Genomic DNA, 19273 nt, shown 5'->3' on the forward strand with positions numbered 1-19273 from the left:
GCCGACCAGATAGCCTAATCCAATCTAGTCCCACCTGCCAGCACTTGGCCCATATCCCTCCAAATCCTTCCTATTCGTATACCCAAGGAGAAAGTGAGGTCTGCAGATGCTGGAGTATCAGAGCTGAAAATGTGTTGCTGGTCAGGCAGCATTCAAGCATCAGGATGAAGGGCTTATGCCCGAAACGTCGAATTTCCTGTTCCTTGGATGCTGCCTGACCTGCTACGCTTTTCCAGCAACACATTTTCAGCTATTCATATACCCATCCAAATGCCTCTTAAATGATGCAGTTGAACTAGCCTGTTCAACCTCTCCCTATAGCTCAAATCTACCAACCCTGGCAATATCCTTGTAAATCTTTCCTGAACCCTTTCAAGTTTCACAACATCTTTCCGATAGGAAAGAGACCAAAATTGCACACAATATTCTAACAATGGTCTAACTAATGTCCTGTACAGCCGCAACATGACCTCCCAACTCCTGTACTCAATACCTGGATAAAGGAAAGCATACCCAAACACCACCTTCACTATCCTGTCCACCTGCGACTCCACTTTCAAGGAGCTATGAACCTGCACTCCAAGGTCTCTTTGTTCAGCAACACTCCCTAGGACCTGACCATTAAGTGTATAAGTCCTGCTCTGATTTGCTTCACCAAAATGCAGCACCTTGCATTTACCTGAATTAAACTCCATCTCCCACTTCTCAGCCCATCGTCCCATTTGATCAAGATCTTGTTGTAATCTGAGGTAACCTTCTTTCTGTCCACTAAACCTCCAATTCTGGTGTCATCTGCAAACTTGCTAACTATACCTCCCATGCTCACGTCCAAATCATTTATATAAAATGATGAAAAGTAGTGGACCCAACACTGATCCTTGTGGCACTCCACTGGTCGCAGGCCTCCAGTCTGAAAAACAACCCTCCTCCACCACCCTCTGTCTTCTACCTTGGAGCCAGTCCTGTATCCAAATGGCTAGTTTTCCCGGTATTCCATAAACTGGTTTACTCCCATTCCAGCGTTTCTGGCCTTGGCCTGCTGCTGTGAAATGCAACGTGAGCTGAGGAAGCGCACCTTGTTTTCCACTGAGGCACTTACTAGTCCCAGAGGTTATGACAGTGATTTCATCGGTTTCAGGGCAGAAACCATGTCCTTCATCCTGATTCCCCACTGCACACTGCATGTTGTTTGTGTTTTGTTGGCTTTGCTCCCAGCACAGCTGACTTGAATTCGTTATTTCAAGTCTGTCATTTACACCTATTTTCCATCTCTGTCACTCCTTTAATGCCAGTCCGACACTTACTTATCTTTGGCTCTGGGCACTCACACCATCTGTTCCCCTTGCTCCTCCTCCCCACTTTGTAAGTAACATCAAAAAAACATTATTTTCCAGTCTCTTTCAGTTCCAAAGAAGAGTCCTATTGGACTTGAAATCTTAGCTCTGTCCACAAGTGCTGTCATGCCCACTGAGTTCCTCCAGCATTTTCTGTTTGTATGTATAACTTCTACCCCACTTGTGCCTCTTGATACAAACACCAGCATTTCATCAGTCTGTCTTATTATTTCTGTACCTGTTCATGACATTTTTATGACCTGTGTACGGACTCCCTAAGTGTCTCTCGTGCTGCACCATGTTTTCTCTTTTACAACATTTCAAAGGGTCAGTTGTGTTGCATTTAAATCCAGTCAAAGTTTGTAACTTAGTTGGCTTTTGTACTTGCCTCCTGTGCTGATGTCAAATAAATTTCCAAATCCCTAGCATGTTTGTCACCAAGTTTGGTGAGCTTCAGTGCAAAATATTATGTAGCTGCTGGTCAATATACCAGCTCATGTATCCGGGAGGCAATGGGACAACACCAGGAATCATCAAGATTGGACCAGCTTTGGAATGAGCCAATCAGTAGTGGCCCTGATGTTTTATTTCCCACTGGTGAAATCAAGGCAGCTGTTTTGGGCAGAATTATTCTTTGCTGTTACATCATCAAGATTGTCTGGGTGGAAATCAGCATTGAGTCAGATTGTAAACATATGTTGGTAACTGACAGAGAGGGAAGTTAAGCTTTTTTCAAAGTGGGAGGTACTTATTTGTTATTAGCTCTTTTTGTGGTCAAAAGTTGCAGACCACAGCAGACATGCTGTGACCTTGCAAAGCCCCGTGATGTCACAGCATCCTGTCGCCACACGGCGCCATGTCTGTGACCAACAATGCCCTGTCACCTCACAGTGGGGTGTCTGTGACCTTACAGTGCTCCATCGCCTTACACTGGGATGTCTGTGACCTTACAGTGCCCTGCACCTCTCAGTGGGGTGTCTGTGACCTTACAGTGCTCCATCGTCTTACGATGGGGTGTCTGTGATCTCTCAACGCCCCGCACCTCACAGTGGGGTGTCTGTGACCTCATAGGGAGGATTGTGACCTCGCGGCGGGAGGGGTTTTGTCACCTCACAGCAGGGTGTCTGTGACCTCATAGCAGGGAGGACCGTGACCTTGCGGCAGGAGGGGTGTCTGTGACCTCACAGTGGGGTGTCTGTGACCTCGCGGCAGGAGAGGGTGGCTCTGTGACCTCACAGCAGGGAGGGGGGTTTGTGACCTCACAGTGCCTCATCTCCTTGCAGCGGGTGGTCTGTGACCTCACAGTTGAGGGGGGTGTCTGTGACCTCACAAATGGGGGTGGGTCTGTGACCTGACGATGCTGGAATACTGATCCAGTGAAGTATGAGTTTGTGTTCCCAGGACCAGACATGGATCTCTCCCACCGGATCACCCTGTACGATGTTTGAGATCAGTCCAGACTGCTTGGTGAGACTGTTCTCTGTTCTGCTGGGATGACAACGGTACATCGACTTAAAACTTTGATGCAGCATTCCTGTAATAGTGACCCCTTCAACAGTGCAGCGCTCCCCTCAGCGCTGACCCTTGGATGGTCCAGCGCTCCCCTGGAGCTGACCCCCAGACAGTGCGGCACTGACCCCTGGTCGGTGTGGTGCTGCCCCAGCACTGACCCCCAGATGGTATGGCGTTGCTGTGGCGCTGACCCCCCGGATGGTGCGGCGCTCCCTTTCTGCTGCCCTGAAACGCTATTTTTGAATTAAGTGTTTGGAGTGAGATTTCAGACCACAACCTTCTGAACGCAGTGGCAGGAGTGGTTGCCCAGTGAGGCACCTTGTGGCAGCAGTTTGCTAAAGCCGTTGGGGAGCTGTGGGATGTGGTGATAATGGTCTTGTGACTGGAAGTGACCGTGTCTGTGTCCGGCAGGCTATTGGAGCGACCGTATTGATCAGTGCCGCCCCTTTCCTCATCCTGTTCTTCATCCCCGTCGAGTCGAACACCTCCAAGCACAAGAGCCTCCTCAAGGTGCTGCTGAGCTTCGCATCAGGCGGACTCCTCGGAGATGCCTTCCTCCATCTCATCCCCCATGCGCTCGGTGAGTAACGGTGTGGGTTAGTGGTGTGCTTTGAGGGTGGCACAGTGGCTCAGTGGTTAGTGCTGCTGCCTCACAGCGCCAGGTTCGATTCCCACCCTCAGGCGACTGCAAGTGTGGAGTTTGCACATTCTCCCTGTGTCAGAGAGAGGCTCCGGTTTCCTCCCACAGTGTTCAGCGACGTGTAGGTTATGTGCATGGTCAGGGGTAAATGTAGGTTGGGGGGGGGGGAATGGGTCTGGGTTGGTGTGGACTTGTTGGGCTGAAGGGCCTGCTTCCGCACTGTAGGGACTGTGGACTCTCTGATGGTTAGTGGGCACTGGGAGGCAGCGAAAGGTGGGGACTGGACTGAGCGCAGGCCAGAGAAGGGGATGGGGCGGGGGAGGTGGGAGGCCATTACACAGGGAGGGGAGAAAACTGCAATGGGATGGAAAGGAGCGTGGGGTGGAGGGGGGGTTGGTGGTAGCGATGGCATGCTTTGGGGTCAGGCAGGTAATGTGGCTAAAGCACACTGAAATGCAAGTTGTGGGACAGGGGACAGTGGTTTGCAGGCTGGATTGGGCACTGTGACAGGTTGGGGCAGCGAGGACCCGAGTGGGAGGTGGGGGTGGGGCTGAAACAAAGTGGTGACGACGGGCGGGTTGGGGAGATGAGGGGAGAGGGGTCACGGTGAGGCAGAATGACCTCTTGGGGAGAGGGGAGGAGGCGAGATATTGGGCTAACGCTATTTGGTCACATTCGAGGGCACAGCGCCCTTTGAGTCAGTGTGGGCTGTTTCTGAACTCCGGGACGTGGAAAGGTGATGTCGAGAGCTGTGAGGGCAGGGGACAGTCATCAGACCCAGACTCTGTCTGATTTGAGAGCGCTGTCTTTGAGGCCGGGTGGGTGGGTGGGTGCGGGGAGGAGGAAGACTGGTGAAATGTTCCTGTATGGCCTCCCACACGTCCCTCAGCAGCTGCGGTATCCCTTGGCCGGACTGCTCCATCCTCTCGTTTCTCTTTGTGACAATGTTTAGTGAGTGAGAGTCCAAGGCCAAGAGTGCTTGTTTTGTAATAAAATTGTAGTTGTTGTGTCTCCATGGCTGGTGGAGTTTAAATCTGTTCAGCAAAATTGTTAGCTCCTCTCCAAAGTGGTGAATGTACACAGGTCATTGAGTGTTCATAGAATCCCTTCAGAGTGGAAGCAGGCCATTCGGCCCATCAAGTCAACACCAACCCTCGTAAGAGCATCCCACCCACAACCTATCCCTGTAAACCCTGCGTTTCCCATGGCCAACCCACCCTAACCTGCACATCGCTGGACTCGACGGGACAATTTCCCATGGCCAATCCACCCTAACCTGCACACCTTTGGACTGTGGGAGGAAACTGGAGCACCCAGAGGGAATTCTCTCAGACAAGGGAGAATATGCAATCTCCACACAGACAGTCACCTGAGGGTGGAAATCAACCCAGGTCTCTGGTGCTGGGAGGTAGCTAATCACTGAGCCACCAAGCCACCCTGTGGATGTTCTTTTTAAAAAAAAAACTGCAGTCCTTATCTGCAAAGTTCTCTACGTGACCCTCAACTGGCCAGGAAAACTGCATGCAAATACTGCTGGCATTGTGGGCAGTGGATTGTAGGAAAGTGGAGGGCAAGGGAAGTGGCGTGTTGGGGCGAGTGCAGGGGTCAATGTCAATGGGAGTGAAAGGTGAGTAGATGTCCAGCTGCTTGAAGGGAGGCCGGCTGAGTGGACCTCGAGTCTCGGGTGCATGGAGGAATGGTACCACAAGGTGCTGCAAGGTGGGGGTCAGAAGTTTGTTTTGAAAAGTCAACGCTTCTTTTCACATAGATCCACATTCTCACAATGAGGCTTCTGATCCATCTCACAGACCCTTAGAGAATCTGAATCTCGACCATGGGCACTCACATCGAGGTAAGACAGCAATAGCACTACAGTGCACTTGTGAAGGTGCGGTACTCACTCTGTACGGACCCTGTGACGGTGCGGCACTCCCTCAGTACTAACCCCCTGACGGTGCGGCACTCCCTCAGTACGGACCCCCTGACGGTGCGGCACTCCCTCAGTACGGACCCCCTGACGGTGCGGCACTCCCTCAGTACTGACCCCCTGACGGTGCAGCACTCCCTCAGTACTGACCCCCTGACGGTGCGGCACTCCCTCAGTACTGACCCCCTGACAGTGCGGCACTCCCTCAGTACTGACCCCCTGACGGTGCGGCACTCCCTCAGTACTGATCCTCTGACGGTGCGGCACTCCCTCAGTACTGACCCCCTGACGGTGCGGCACTCCCTCAGTACTGACCCCCTGACAGTGCGGCACTCCCTCAGTACTGATCCTCTGACGGTGCGGCACTCCCTCAGTACTGATCCTCTGACGGTGCGGCACTCCCTCAGTACTGATCCTCTGACAGTGCGGCACTCCCTCAGTACTTGACCCTATGACAGTGCGGCACTCCCTCAGTACTTGACCCTCTGACAGTGCGGCACTTCCTCAGTACTGACCCTCTGACGGTACGGCGCTCCCATAACACAAGCATACGGTGCGGCGCTCCCTCGACGCTGACCCTGTGACAGTGTGACACTCCCTCAGTACTGACCCTCGGACAGCGCCACACTCCCTCGACGTTGACCCTCGGACGGCGCGGCGCTCCCTCGGCGCTGACTCTCTGACGGTGCGACACTTTCTCAGCACTGACGCTCCCTCAACACTGACGCTCGGACAGTGCCCTTTTGATACTCTGACGGCGCGGCACTCCCCCGTCACTGACCCTCGGCACTGAGTTGGAAGTGTAGCCATTGGAGCTGAAGTTGGCCGTTCAGTCGGTTGTACCTGCTTCACCATTTACTCTGATCATGGCTGAACTTTGGCTCAATGTCACATTCCCGCAATAAACCCATTCCACTTGAAACCATCAATAATCCAAAACCTGGTGAATTTCTCAGCCTCCTATTTCTTCAGTGGCCTACCCACATCTTCTGAGTCTGTGACCCATGGTTGTAGGCACCTCAGTCATGTAAGGCATCCTCCCGGTGTCTATTCTGTCTAGCCCTGTTACAATTTGGGAACGTTTCGTTCTGGTCAACCTTCTATCTTTGTAAACTTTCGTGAATACAGGCTCGATCTCTCCTCATCGGAGCACTGTCATCTCCTGGTAGCCTCGTGAACTTCAGTCTTGGCCTGAGTTATGGGTTTTCTTTGTTTTTTGATTTATTTGCCAAATCTTTGTTGTTCCTTTTTCAATGTAAAAGAAGGGGGGGGGGGGGGGGGCAGAACCTGTCCAAAACCTGTCACAAGACAGTTGACCTCCCTTGACAACTGCACTTGGTACCAATAGGACAGTGTCAGACGCCAGCCTTCAGCAACGTCATGTGCTCGTGTGTCCCCAGTGAATGACTAGAAAGTTCCAGTTTTCCTTCAAGTCATCGAAAAGCAAGAAATAATCCAATCTCACGTTTATGTTTCTAAGTAAGTGTAGTCGTTATAACCAATCCATCTGTGGTCAGTTGATTGGGGAAGATAGGTATGGTTTTCCCTCTTGGCGATTCCTGCCGCACCCAGTCCAGCAGCAAAGTTCTTTAGGACCCGACCAGTTCAGTCAGTGATGCTGCCAATGTCGTCGACGCTCCCCCCACACCCTCCCCTTCCCACCCCCTTGTTCCCCTTGCTCCCCTCCCATCCGACCCATTTGATGATGATGGACATTGCGTGACCAGTCAGTGAGAGAATTCTCCCACCTTTTTCCCACCAGGTGATAATATGGACTTTGTAGGGTGGACTGGGCTGAGACTGGTGTTTCCAAGTGCCCTGTTTGGTGCCAAGCAGTTTGTCCGGTATAATTACGGATTTGAGATTTCCTTCCCAAAAGGTCATCCGCGGAGAGCTAAATCCCTTCCCTATTGATGGAAATTGAGGGAAATGTGTACTGACAATAAGGTGCACTGCACTGATGATGATTGACCGTGGTTTCACGGTCATCATTAGACTTGTAATTCCACATATTTTATTGAGTTGAAATTCCACTGTCTGCCGGCTGGGATTCGAACTCGGGTCCCCACAGCATTGCGTGGATATCTGGTGGCATATCCACGAGGCCTACGTTCCCCGCGCGAGCACACACAAAAACACGCACACATTCCCACACGTGCACACGTTTTCCCCCCCCCCCCCCCCCCCCGTCCCCCCCCCCCCCGTGCACGCCCGTCCCGTCCCCGCGCGCGTCCGTCCTGTCCCGTCCCTCCGCGCACGTTCGTCGCCCCCCACGCATCCTCCCCACTGTTTGTCCAGCATCCCCCACCCACACTCTCACATACTCATTCCCCTCACCCACCCCTCTACCTACACACACATTCCCCACCCACCCCTCTACCTACACACACATTCCCCCCACACACACACATTCACCCCCCCACACACACACATTCACCCCCCCACACACACACATTCCCCCCCCCCACACACACACATTCCCCCCCCCACACACACACATTCCCCCCCCCCCACACACACACATCCCCCCCCCCCACACACACACATTCCCCCCCCCACACACACACATTCCCCCCCCCCACACACACACATTCCCCCCCCACACACACACATTTTCCCCCCCCCACACACACACATTCCCCCCCCCACACACACACATTCCCCCCCCACACACACACATTCCCCCCCCCCACACACACACATTCCCCCCCCCACACACACACATTCCCCCCCACACACACACACATTCCCCCCCCCCCACACACACACACATCCCCCCCCACACACACACACATTCCCCCCCACACACACACACATCCCCCCCCACACACACACACATCCCCCCCCCCCCCACACACACACACATTTTCCCCCCCCCACCTACACACATACCCCCCCACCTACACACACATTCCCCCCCCCCACCTCCCCACCACTACAATGCGGCGCTCCCTCTGCTCTGCACTGCCGGTAGTTTCTGTCTCTTGTCTGCATGTAGTGTCGGGCCCCGGTCTGATTGCTGGACTTTTCATGAACAAAGTTGCTGACAATCGCCTCTCTGTACCTCTTCCCCCACCCCTCACCCCGACTCCCCTCTGCAGGTGACGCCCACGGCCACGATCACTCCCACGTGATGTCTGTCGGCCTCTGGGTCCTCTGTGGAATCATCGCCTTCCTCGTGGTGGAGAAGTTTGTGCGACACGTGAAAGGGGGTCACGGTCACAGTCATTCTCACGGTGCGTTGTGGGGAGCGTGTTCGCCATCTGGGTGGGCGGGGGCGCCTCCCTTTTGTTGCGCGAGGGGTTGCAGAGCTGGAAGGAGAGGGATTGAACTCTGGAGAAACCGCCGTGTGCTCTGAGTCTCCCACGCTTGCTGCCCCATCTGTCCTGGCCCTCGAACTGAGTGGCCAGCTGAACCGTTTCACGTTGCTGTGGGCCTGGAGTCATGTAGAGCAGGTGGTGGCTGTGAACCACTCCGGCTGTGACGGCCACCGCTGGGACTGGCAGCCACGTTCAGTTGTGTCAATCAAACTTGCATCCCTTCGGTCACCGTGACGAGACTGGACTCTGTGTTCCCCAGGGCGTTGAACCTGACCTTCTGGTTTACTCATCCCAACGGTGTCCGCACGAAGTCGTCAGTGGCTTGGCTGCTCCTTATCTGGGTTTCTGCCTCAGTCGTAGAGAGATACACAGCACGGAAACATCCATGCTGACCAGATATCCCAACCTAATCTAGTCCCGTTTGCCAGCACTTGGCCCATTTCCCGCTCAACCCTTCCTATTCATGTCCCCATCCAGATGCCTTTTCGATGCTGTAATTGTACCAGCCTCCACCACTTCCTCTGGCAGCTCATTCCATACACGTACCACCCTCTGCGTGAAATTGTTGCCCTTAAGTCCCTTTTATATCTTTCCCCTCTCACCCCAAACCTATGCCCTTGAGTTTTGGACTCCCCTACCACAGGGAAAAGACCTTGTCTATTTATCCTATCCACGCCCCTCATAAACCTCCATAAGGTCACCCCTCAGCCTCCGACGTTTCAGGGAAAACAGTCCCGGCCTGTTCAGCCCCTTCCCTGCAGCTCAAACCCTGCAACTGTTTAGACTGTGAACGGGCTGAACGACATGAATAACGTCTCAGGGTGGCGGGAGGAGGAGGGAGGAAGGAGGAAAGGAAGAGAGAGAGTGAGAGGCAGAAGATTTAAAACAAAAAGTGAATATCGCTCATTTCATGCTGACCCCTTATTTTGGAACTGTGACCTTGGGGCTAGATTTCCCCATGAAGGGAAGCCCCCTCTCTGCTTCTGTCCAGCCCAAATGCTCTCCAAATCGTACATGTTTGAAGAAGATCACCTCCATTCTTTTGAGTTCCAGATTCATTCCAAACTGTTTACACCTAAGGCAGGTTGTTTCTGTTACGTGGCACTTGGTTAGAACTGGAAAATGCTAGTTGCCGATAGAGTCAACAAGCAAACAGCCCCATCGGTTCAACCTTTTCGAGCCAACCAGATATCCTCCATTAGTCTAGTTCCATTTCCCAGCATTTGGCCCCTATCCCTCCAAACCCTTCCTATTCATATACCCATCCAGATGCGTTTTAAATGCTGTAACTGTACCAGCCTCCGCCACTTCCTCTGGCAGCTCATTCCATACACGTACCACCCTCTGCGTGAAAGGTTGTCCCTCTGGTCCTTTTAAAATCTTGCCCCCCCCTCACTTTAAACCTACATCATCTAGTTTTGGCTATTCACCTTATCCATGCCCGTCATGATTTTATAAACCTCAATAAGATCCTCCCTGTGTCTCTGACCCTCCAGGGTGAAAAAGTCCCATGCTTCTTCAGCCTCTCACTGTAGCTCAAACCCTCCAACCCTGGCAACATCGTTGTAAATATTTTCTGCACCCTCTCAAATTTAACAGCATCCTTTCAAAGCAAGGAGAGCAGATTTGAATGCTGTATTCCAAAAGTGGCCTCACCAATGCCCTATACAGCTGCAACGTGAACTCCTAACTCCTACATGCAATGCACTGACCAATAAAGGCAAGTGTACCAAACACCTTCACCCTATCTACCGATGACCCCACTTTTAAGGAACTTTGCACCTGCACCCAGTCTCTTTGTTCAGCATCACTCCCCAGGGCCCTTTTATTAACTGTAAATCCTGCCCTGGTTTGCCTTACCAAATTGCAACGCCTTGCATTGAACTAAATCAAACTCCCATCTGCCACACCTCAGCCCACTGGCCCATCTGATCAAGGTCCGTTTGAAAATTCCCCAGATTACTGGGAAGTCGGGGTACAGCTGGCTACTGGATACAGAGGGGTAGGGGAGTGGGGTGCAACTAAAGTGTTTGTGCCAATAACACCCTAATGGTGTTAGATTAAATACTGTAAAAGGAGATTTACTTTGTATCTAACTCCATGCTGTCCCTGTCCTCGAACTGTTTGATGGGGACATCTTGAGAAAGCTTTACATTCATTTTAAGAGTAGAGATCCCTCTAACTCTGTATCTAACCCCGTGCTGTCCCTGTCCTGGGAGTGTTTGATGGGGTCAGTGTAGAGAGAGCTTTACTCTGTATCTAACCCCGTGCTGTCCCTGTCCTGGGAGGGTTTGATGGGGTCAGTGTAGAGGGAGCTTTATTCTGTATCTAACCCCGTGCTGTCCCTGTCCTGGGAGTGTTTGATGGGGTCAGTGTAGAGGGAGCTTTATTCTGTATCTAACCCCGTGCTGTCCCTGTCCTGGGAGGGTTTGATGGGGTCAGTGTAGAGGGAGCTTTATTCTGTATCTAACCCCGTGCTGTCCCTGTCCTGGGAGTGTTTGATGGGGTCAGTGTAGAGGGAGCTTTATTATGTATCTAACCCCGTGCTGTCCCTGTCCTGGGAGTGTTTGATGGGGGGACAGTGTAGAGGGAGCTTTACCCTGTATCTAACCCCGTGCTGTCCCTGTCCCTGTCCCTGGGAGTGTTTGATGGGGAACAGTGTAGAGAGGGTTTACTCTGTATCTAACCCCCTGATCGGGGAAGCACTCAGATGCTGGGGCTCTCAGCCTTTGACGCTCTCTCTTACTGATCCTCCAGCTGCTGCTCCGAAGGTAAAGGAGAGCTCCGAGGAGGAGGAGAAGGACAACAACAAACATGGTGAACCGAGGCCGGGCAGCAGGCGCCGGAAACCTGAAAACCCCCGCACCAAGAGTGAAGCTGCCAAGGCACCGGGACAGGGTGAGTACCATGACCCCCCCCCCCCCCCCCCCCCCCCCCCCCAATCGCCCCAGACTCTAGGGTGGGTGGGGTCTGGGGGTGTAGTTGGAGGTGGGTGAGGTCAGGCAGGGTTAAGGGTGGGCAGGGTTGGGGTGGGTGGGGCTACGGGTGGGTGGGGTTGGAGGTGGGCAGGGCTTGGGGGGGTATGAGGAGGGTGGGCGGGGCTGGGGACATGGTTGGAGGAGGCTGGGCGCAGCAGTGGGCAGGGCTGGAGGTGAGGTTATGCCGCACGGTGGACCCCGGGGGGACACAGCAGGTCTGCACTGAGCACTGTCTCTCAGAGCGTCTCTCTCTCTCCCTCTCTCTCCCACCCCCACCCCCCGCAGTCTCGGACATCAAAGTGTCGGGATACCTGAACCTGGCGGCTGACTTCACCCACAACTTCACCGACGGCCTGGCGATTGGCGCCTCATTCCTGGTCAGCACCAACGTGGGCATCATCACTACCATCACCATCCTGCTCCACGAAATACCGCACGAGATTGGAGACTTTGCCATCCTGGTGCAGTCCGGCTGCAGCAAGCACAAAGTGAGTGTCGCTGGGTAGCGTCTCCCCCTGGAGTCGGTCTTAATACGAGACCTGTTCTTCCCCCCCAACCCCGGTCTGTGACGCGGACCAACGCTGGCTCCACATGACAGCCACGACCCTGACTTGAATATTCTCACCTCGCTGATTAGTTACCCCCTGCCCTGCGGCCTTGTATCTCCCTCCTGAATTGTCTGGATAATCTCCACCAACTGCATGTTCCAACCCAGATCTCTACACTCCTCGATTTCCACCCACCTCCACTTCTCTTCCCACCCACCGATTTTAATCGCTGCGATGTCGGTGGCTGTGCCTTCAGCTGCCTAGAATCTTAGAATCCCCACAGTGTGGAAACAGGCCCTTCAGCCCAACAAGTCCACACTGACCCTCCGAGGAGTATCCCACCCAGACTCTTTTCCCCTATTACTCTACATTTACCCCTGATCGATGTACCTAACCTACACATCCCTAAACACTGTGGGGCAATTTAGCATGGCCAGTCCATCCTAACCTGCACATCTTTGGACTGTGGGAGGAAACCGGAGCACCCGGAGGGAACCCAAGCAGACACTGGGACAATGTGCAAACTCCACACAGACAGTTGCCCAAGGTTGGAATCGAACCTGGTGCTGTGAGGCAGCAGTGCTAACCATTGTGCCACCCTTGGCTCCAATCTCTGGGATTCCTTCCCAAAACCCCTCAGCCTGGCTCTTCTTAATAAAGACAACCCTACTCCTGGGCCTGGTTAGGTTGGTTTTAACAGGTATGTGTCGCGGGCTGTGGAGAGATTCATCTCTGCCAACTGCGTGTCTTTCTTACATAGTTCCACTCATGTCTGGGTCTCCATGATGGTGGGGGGGGTGTGAGTGAGAGACAGACATGCAGTGTCCCTCCAGTGCTCTCACTGACTTTAGACAGTGTGTGGTGGGCACTGCCGTGGGGGGGTGGGGAGGGTTTAGTAGTGCTTATTTCCGCCGCCTCCAGTTCCATTTTGATTTCGCCCCTTCCCAATCTCCCTCACTGTCCCTGGTTTTTTGCATCCCCTTTAACAGGCTTTAGTTGTTAGTTAATTGGCCTCATGGGGTGTTTTACTGGTGCTGGCGGCTAGCAGTTTGAAATTAAAAAATCGCAGTAATTTGGTGGTGGGGAGGTCGTGTGTGATAGCATTTCGGGGTTTACGGAAAAAAAATAAAAAGCAGTCCGTAACACTGTGATCACCTGCCCAAGTCCCTCGCTTCTCTGTGACTAAATTGTTGAATGATGCAGCACGCAAAGAAGGTCATTGGGCCATTCTGCAAGTACTCTCGGGAGCTACCAACCAGTCCTATTTCCCTGCTCTTTTCCAGTATTATTTTCTCCCCCCTTCCAGTATTTAATGGTAGTCATAGCATCATCCAGCACGGAAACAAACCCTTCGGTCAAACTCGTCCAAGCCAACCAAGTTTCCCAACCTAAACTAGTCCCACTTACCCACACTTGGTGCATAACTCTCAACCTTCCCGATTCATATCCAAATGCCTTTTAAATGCTGTAACTGTATCTGCTTGGCTGTTCACTTTATCTGTGCCCCTCATGATTTTAGAAACATCTGAGGTCACCCCTCAGCCGCCTCCAAGGAGAGAGAGAGAGAGAGAGAGAGAGAGAAGTGCATGCAGAAAGGGAGAGAGAGAAACTCTGGGGACGACAGAGTGAAGAGAAATATCTCAGAGAGGATCAGAAGGACAGAGAGAGAGAGAGAGAGAAATGCCCAGTGAGAGACAAAGAAGGACAGAGAGAAACATAACTCTAGACTGGAGAGAGAAGTCGAGGCAAACAGAACAGTCGAGAGAGTGTAAACTCCAGGGCAAGATGAGAAAAGGACAGAGACAGTAACTTTTAGGGAGGAACCAGCAACAGGGATATGGACAGAGCAAAACCCCGAAGAGAGAAGGAACAGGGTAGGGGCGCGGGAGAGAATAAAATAAAAAAAACCCAAGGTTAAAGACAGAAGGACAGACACAGGGAGGAAGTGGGAAACCACGGAGAGACCGAGAAAAGGACAGACATGGAGGGAGACAGAGACACATAGATGTGGAGAGAGACAGAAATCCAGGGAGAAAATGAGAGAAGAGCAGCCACATCAATATCTAAACAACAGCAGAGGGCTAGTGATGGACAGAGAGATCGAGGATAGTGTTCAGTAGGTAGAATGATCCTCAGTCAGGTTGTGGGAGGTCTCACAGGGTTGAGAGAGAAAGGTGTGCAGGGAGATTGGAAAGATTGAATGATTAAAAGTGAGGAAGCAGAGGGTTGTAGGAACAAAATCTGCAGGGGAATGTGAACACAAAGATGTGGAAAGATGGGTGAGAGACGGGCAGGAGTACGGAAGCAGAGATGAGCGCTGTAGTGAGAGACTGAGGTGGTGAAAGCTGTGGGATCAGACTAAGGTCTGTGCAGCAGCCCCACCCTCCCATGCCTTCCTGCTCCTTTGTCTCCCCCTTGTGGCTAAAAATAGCAGAGTTGTGTGCCCAAGAGAGCAGGTGAATAGCCAGGGGCCTGCAGCATGGTTCAGTCCATGAGCTTTGTGCAACTCCCTCTGCACAAACCGCCCGTGTTGGAGCGTTACAGCAACAGTGGCTGCTGCACCCCGAGGTGCAGAATTACACTGTGAGTGAATCGGAGATGTGTCATGTGATGACTAAAAGGTTGGCACCTCCGATGCCTCTGAGTGGGGGTACATGCGCCCAAGGAATGTGCCTGAGATGTTGGTGCCTCACCTGGAGATCCTTGTGAGCAAGCCGCCAGTTGAAGAGTTCTTGGCGTGCGTTTGGCAGGGCAGGGAGATCCACATGAATGAGGTAAATAAGGTCATGAAGAAACAATAATCCCCCTTAATAACCACTACCTAATGAGAATCTCATCCTCGGTGCCCAGAACATAATTACAATTCTCGGGGGATTCTTCTGGCCATCAAAATGGGCCTAAGGAGACTCCTTGCGCAGTTCTGTCACATTGCTCCCATCAGCTGACCTTGTTCAGGCCCCTCGATGACTTCCGTCCATTAACTCCACCATTTTCTCTTTGTTGATGCTGCCTGAGGTGTGTGTAAGGAGACAGGCCGATTTATTGTCATGCTTTCTCTGGGGTTCCAGCCCTTGTCTGAGGATTCCACGGTGCAGGACGATCTGATTCTCTCTCTGTCTCCTCAATGTCCAAGCTCTAGGTCCTGACTCCAGTGTGGGCCCCACTGTGGGGAATCCACTGTTGTACGTTCCCATTGAAGCTGCTTCCACCGTCTTTTCAGTTGGTGGGTGTCCAACCATGGCCCTCTGCTTTTAAAAGCAACCTTTTCTTGCATTTCTGTCCCTCCCTCCCTCCCTCCCTCCCTCCCTCCAGTTCTTTTGCCAGTCAGTTGCTTGTAATCTGTGACCCTTTAGCTTGCTAGCTCTTCTGGCACTGAGCTCGGTTGCTCCTTGGTGGCTTGATCGCAGCCCCCTCGTAACTCTATATGCTTTTAAATCTCCCCTCAGTCCTCTCTGCGTTGAGCAGAACTCGATGTTCCCCACTGGAATCACCTCACCCACAGTGAAATTTCCCTGGGTAGACCAGATCTTGAACGGTTGCTGGAAAGTGAGGCTTCCCACATTTTATCACATCTTCCTTTTGAAATCTGGCTGGGATCGAACCCGGGTCCCTGGTGCTGTGAGGCAGCAGTGTTAACCACTGAACCACCCCAGTTGAGGTCAAACCGATAATTGATAAAGTTTGAGTAAAGGGCTGGTGGCTTTTCCCCAGGGATTTCAAGACAAGTTTTTAAAGTGAGAGGAGAAAGATTTTTAAAAGAAATGCAAGAGCAGCAATTTTTTTTTTAAACAGGCTGGTTCATGTGTGGAACGAACTTCCTGAGGAAGTGGTGGGTGCAGGTACAGTGATAACGTTTGAAAGACATTTGGGTAAGTTCAGGAATGATAACTGTTTTGGAGGGAAATGGGTCAAGAACAGGAATGATGCGACTGGTTTAGTTTGGATCAAATTGGACCAAAGGCTTGCTTTCCGTGCTGCACGACTCTGAATGTTTTTTTTGTTGTTCACACAGAGGACGGTGTGTGTATGTGATGAGCAGCCAGAGGAAGCTGGTACAATTACAACATTCATTTAAAAGGCATCTGGATGGGTATATGACGGGTTTAAGAGGGATATGGCGAAAGTGAGGTCTGGAGATCAGAGACGAGAGTGGGGATGCTGGAAAAGCACAGCAGGTCAGGCAGCACCCGCGGAGCAGGAGAGTTGCTTTATGCCCTAAAAGGTTGATTCTCCTGCTTCTGGGATGCTGCGCTTTTCCAGCATCCCACACTCCACATTAGAGGGAAATGGGACTAGGTTAGGTTTGGATATCTGGTTGGCACGAGCGACATGGACTGAAGGGTCTGTACATCTCAATGACTCCTCTCATGCGTGTCTCTCTCTCTCTCAGGCCATGATGCTGCAGCTGATCACCGCTGTGGGTGCCCTGGCCGGCACTGCCTGCTCACTGATGGCGGAGGGGATCGGCGAGGCTGCCACCGCCTGGATCCTGCCGTTCACCGCTGGGGGCTTCGTCTACATCGCCACTGTCTCGGTGATTCCGGAGCTGCTGGACGACTCGAAACCGCTGCAGTCGCTGCTGGAGATCGTCGCTCTGCTGGTCGGGGTCCTCATGATGGTCCTGATCGCCGAGTACGAGTAGGATGGTGGGGGGGAGTGGAGGCGCTGGGCCAGGGGCATTGGGTTGTGCGGGGTATACGCACACCCACAGACAGAGGGAGAGAGAAAGGGAATCTGCGAGGGCCACTGGGCAGAAGGTGAAACATAAATAATAGGAACCACTAGGATGGAGGGCTGCAGCAAGTCACGCAGCCCCCTTCCCCCCCACAAACTCCTGCAAACCGGGACTCCTCCTGGTGGAGTTCACGCTCAGGAGTGGCAATGTTTCTCAGCTGATAATCAGTTTTATATATAAATATTATTTTTTTTTAAAAAGAAATTGTCATTGTACCGGTCTGGGTGAGAGTCCAGATCCTTCCAACCAGACGTTGCTGTTTCACTGAATGCATTCGCTGGGACAAGAACAGGGAAGGGGGGAGGTCTCGCTGGTGTTAACTGACCCTGTCCAGCCTCCCTTGTTTCTCTCTTTTTTTTCCCTTCTTGCACACGTTGCCTGGAAAATCCGTCGTAGGGTCCAAAGCGCTACGTGGCTTGGGCCCCCCCAGCTCACTTCCTATCGTATCAGGAATCCAAAAAACACACTCGTAGCGAACTCTCGAGTATTGGAAGTGGACTCCATGTACGGGGAGTGTTGGGCTGGGGAAGGCGGGGGTGCGGGAGAGGTCGCTGTAAAGACTCTGGCTGCATTCACGTCCCCCTCCCCAAGGATGGCTCCAGCAAAGGGAAACTCTGATGTGTATCTCCCACCCCCTCCCCCTTCCAATTCTTACTGGTAATTGTGCATTCCACACCAAAGTCGTCTCGTTTCTAGTGAATGGGAGGTGGAGGAGAAAACTGACAAACATGTGGAAATTTAACCCAGCGCCCCACAGCCAGGTGAGCGGAGAGTTGGGTTCAAATTGCTCCGTGTATATACATACCGTAACTTTTTTTTTGTGAAAGTGTAGTTTTTCATTTTTGTTTTTAATTGCTGTAATCTGACTCCGTGTAGGAGCTGCATTGGAAGAGAATCATGGCTACAATTATTTGGGTTTACCTGTCATCATATCCTTTTGCCGCACAAGTCCTGTATCAACGGCTCGAAAATGATTAATAAAAAAATAAAACTCGATCCTTTTCGATTTGAGGAAACTTGTGTAAAGTAGAATCCACATGCAGACTAGATGGTGAGGAGCTCAAGTTTCCTCCGTTTTCACTGACCCTTGCATCCCTTCACCCCATTAAATAACTCCTAGGATTCTGCTGCTCAGAGCAGGGCTTGGGAGATGCAGTACCAGTGAAGGGGCACCAGGGGGAACAGGAAGAGAAGGAGCCCTGCTGAGCTGGGACAAATGGGAGAAAACTCCTTTCTCAGAAGGGAAGGAAAATGGCTGCTCATGGTTATCTCTGGTATGACCAAAGTAGATAATATTACACCCTACCGCAGTTGCAAGCCCTCAGCTGTTCCAACTCACTCCTACACTGCCTCAAATTTTAACCTGAGAGATTCAAGATCATCCAGCACTCTGCTGAACGTATTCTAATTTACCCCTAGCTCCCATTCACCCTCTGTTCCTACACTTGTTGGTCAACAGAGTGACACCTTGCTGTTAAAATTCTCATGTCGATTTTCAGATCCTTCTGCGCCTTCCCCCGTCTGTGAGATAGCTGCAGCCTGCTTTTCAGCATCTCCAATTTTAGTCTCATAATACGCATCATGGCTCTAAGCTTCATCATTCCCTTCCTCAACCTCTCCACTGCCTTCGAGACTCAGCACAGAAACAGACCCTTTGGTCAAACCAGTCTATGCTGACCATAATCCCAAAGTCAACTAGCGAAACCTGACAAGTCCCTCCAAACATTTCTTATTCATAAACTTAATTTCTTTTAAACATTCTAACTGCACCCACATCCAACATTCCTCTGGAAGTTTATTTCACACACACACCATTTTTATAAATTGTCTGTCGTCTTTAAAATCTTACCGTAATATGACTCCTAGTCTTGAAACCCCCTACCTTGGGAAAAGACACTTGTTATTCACCTTATCAATACCCCTTATTATTCCATAATCATCTGTAAAAGGTCACCTCTCAATCGTCCAGACTCCAGTGAAAACAGTCCCAGTCCATCCAGCCCCTCCTTATAACTCAAACCCTCCTGGAAAATCTCTTCTGAACCCTCACCAGCTTAATTATATCCTTCCTAGAAAGGGAACCAGAGCTGGACACAGTACTCCAGAAGAGGTGTCACCAACAGAATGTTCCAACTCCTACCAAAATGCAAGGTCTCACATTAATCCAAATTAAAATCCATTTGCCATTCTTCGGCCCATTGACCTACCTAATCAAGATGTCTTTGTCATCTTAGATCATCACCTTCACTGTCCACGATACCACCAATATAACTTTACCA

The 19273-nt window shown here is 51.8% G+C and overlaps 2 protein-coding genes across 2 annotated transcripts in view; one reads left to right on the plus strand and one right to left on the minus strand.

The window, feature by feature from the left end:
* LOC132832612 (uncharacterized) overlaps positions 1-1634 on the minus strand; it is a 22403-nt gene extending 20769 nt beyond the window's left edge. The window contains exon 1 of the mRNA XM_060850694.1: positions 1573-1634. Within this exon, the coding sequence (XP_060706677.1) occupies positions 1573-1634 (62 nt within the window). The remainder of the gene's footprint in view (positions 1-1572) is intronic.
* A 1109-nt stretch (positions 1635-2743) lies between these two features.
* Positions 2744-17990, plus strand: slc39a7 (solute carrier family 39 member 7). The gene is made up of 7 exons (XM_060850695.1): positions 2744-2769; positions 3236-3426; positions 5255-5338; positions 8515-8649; positions 11491-11631; positions 11997-12199; positions 16650-17990. Exons 1-7 carry the CDS (start codon positions 2744-2746, stop codon positions 16899-16901), a joined length of 1032 nt encoding a protein of 343 aa, XP_060706678.1. The 3' UTR covers positions 16902-17990.
* Positions 17991-19273: the final 1283 nt, after the last annotated feature.

This window comes from Hemiscyllium ocellatum, chromosome 35 (assembly GCF_020745735.1).
Source record: "Hemiscyllium ocellatum isolate sHemOce1 chromosome 35, sHemOce1.pat.X.cur, whole genome shotgun sequence".
NCBI classification, from domain to species: domain Eukaryota; kingdom Metazoa; phylum Chordata; class Chondrichthyes; order Orectolobiformes; family Hemiscylliidae; genus Hemiscyllium; species Hemiscyllium ocellatum.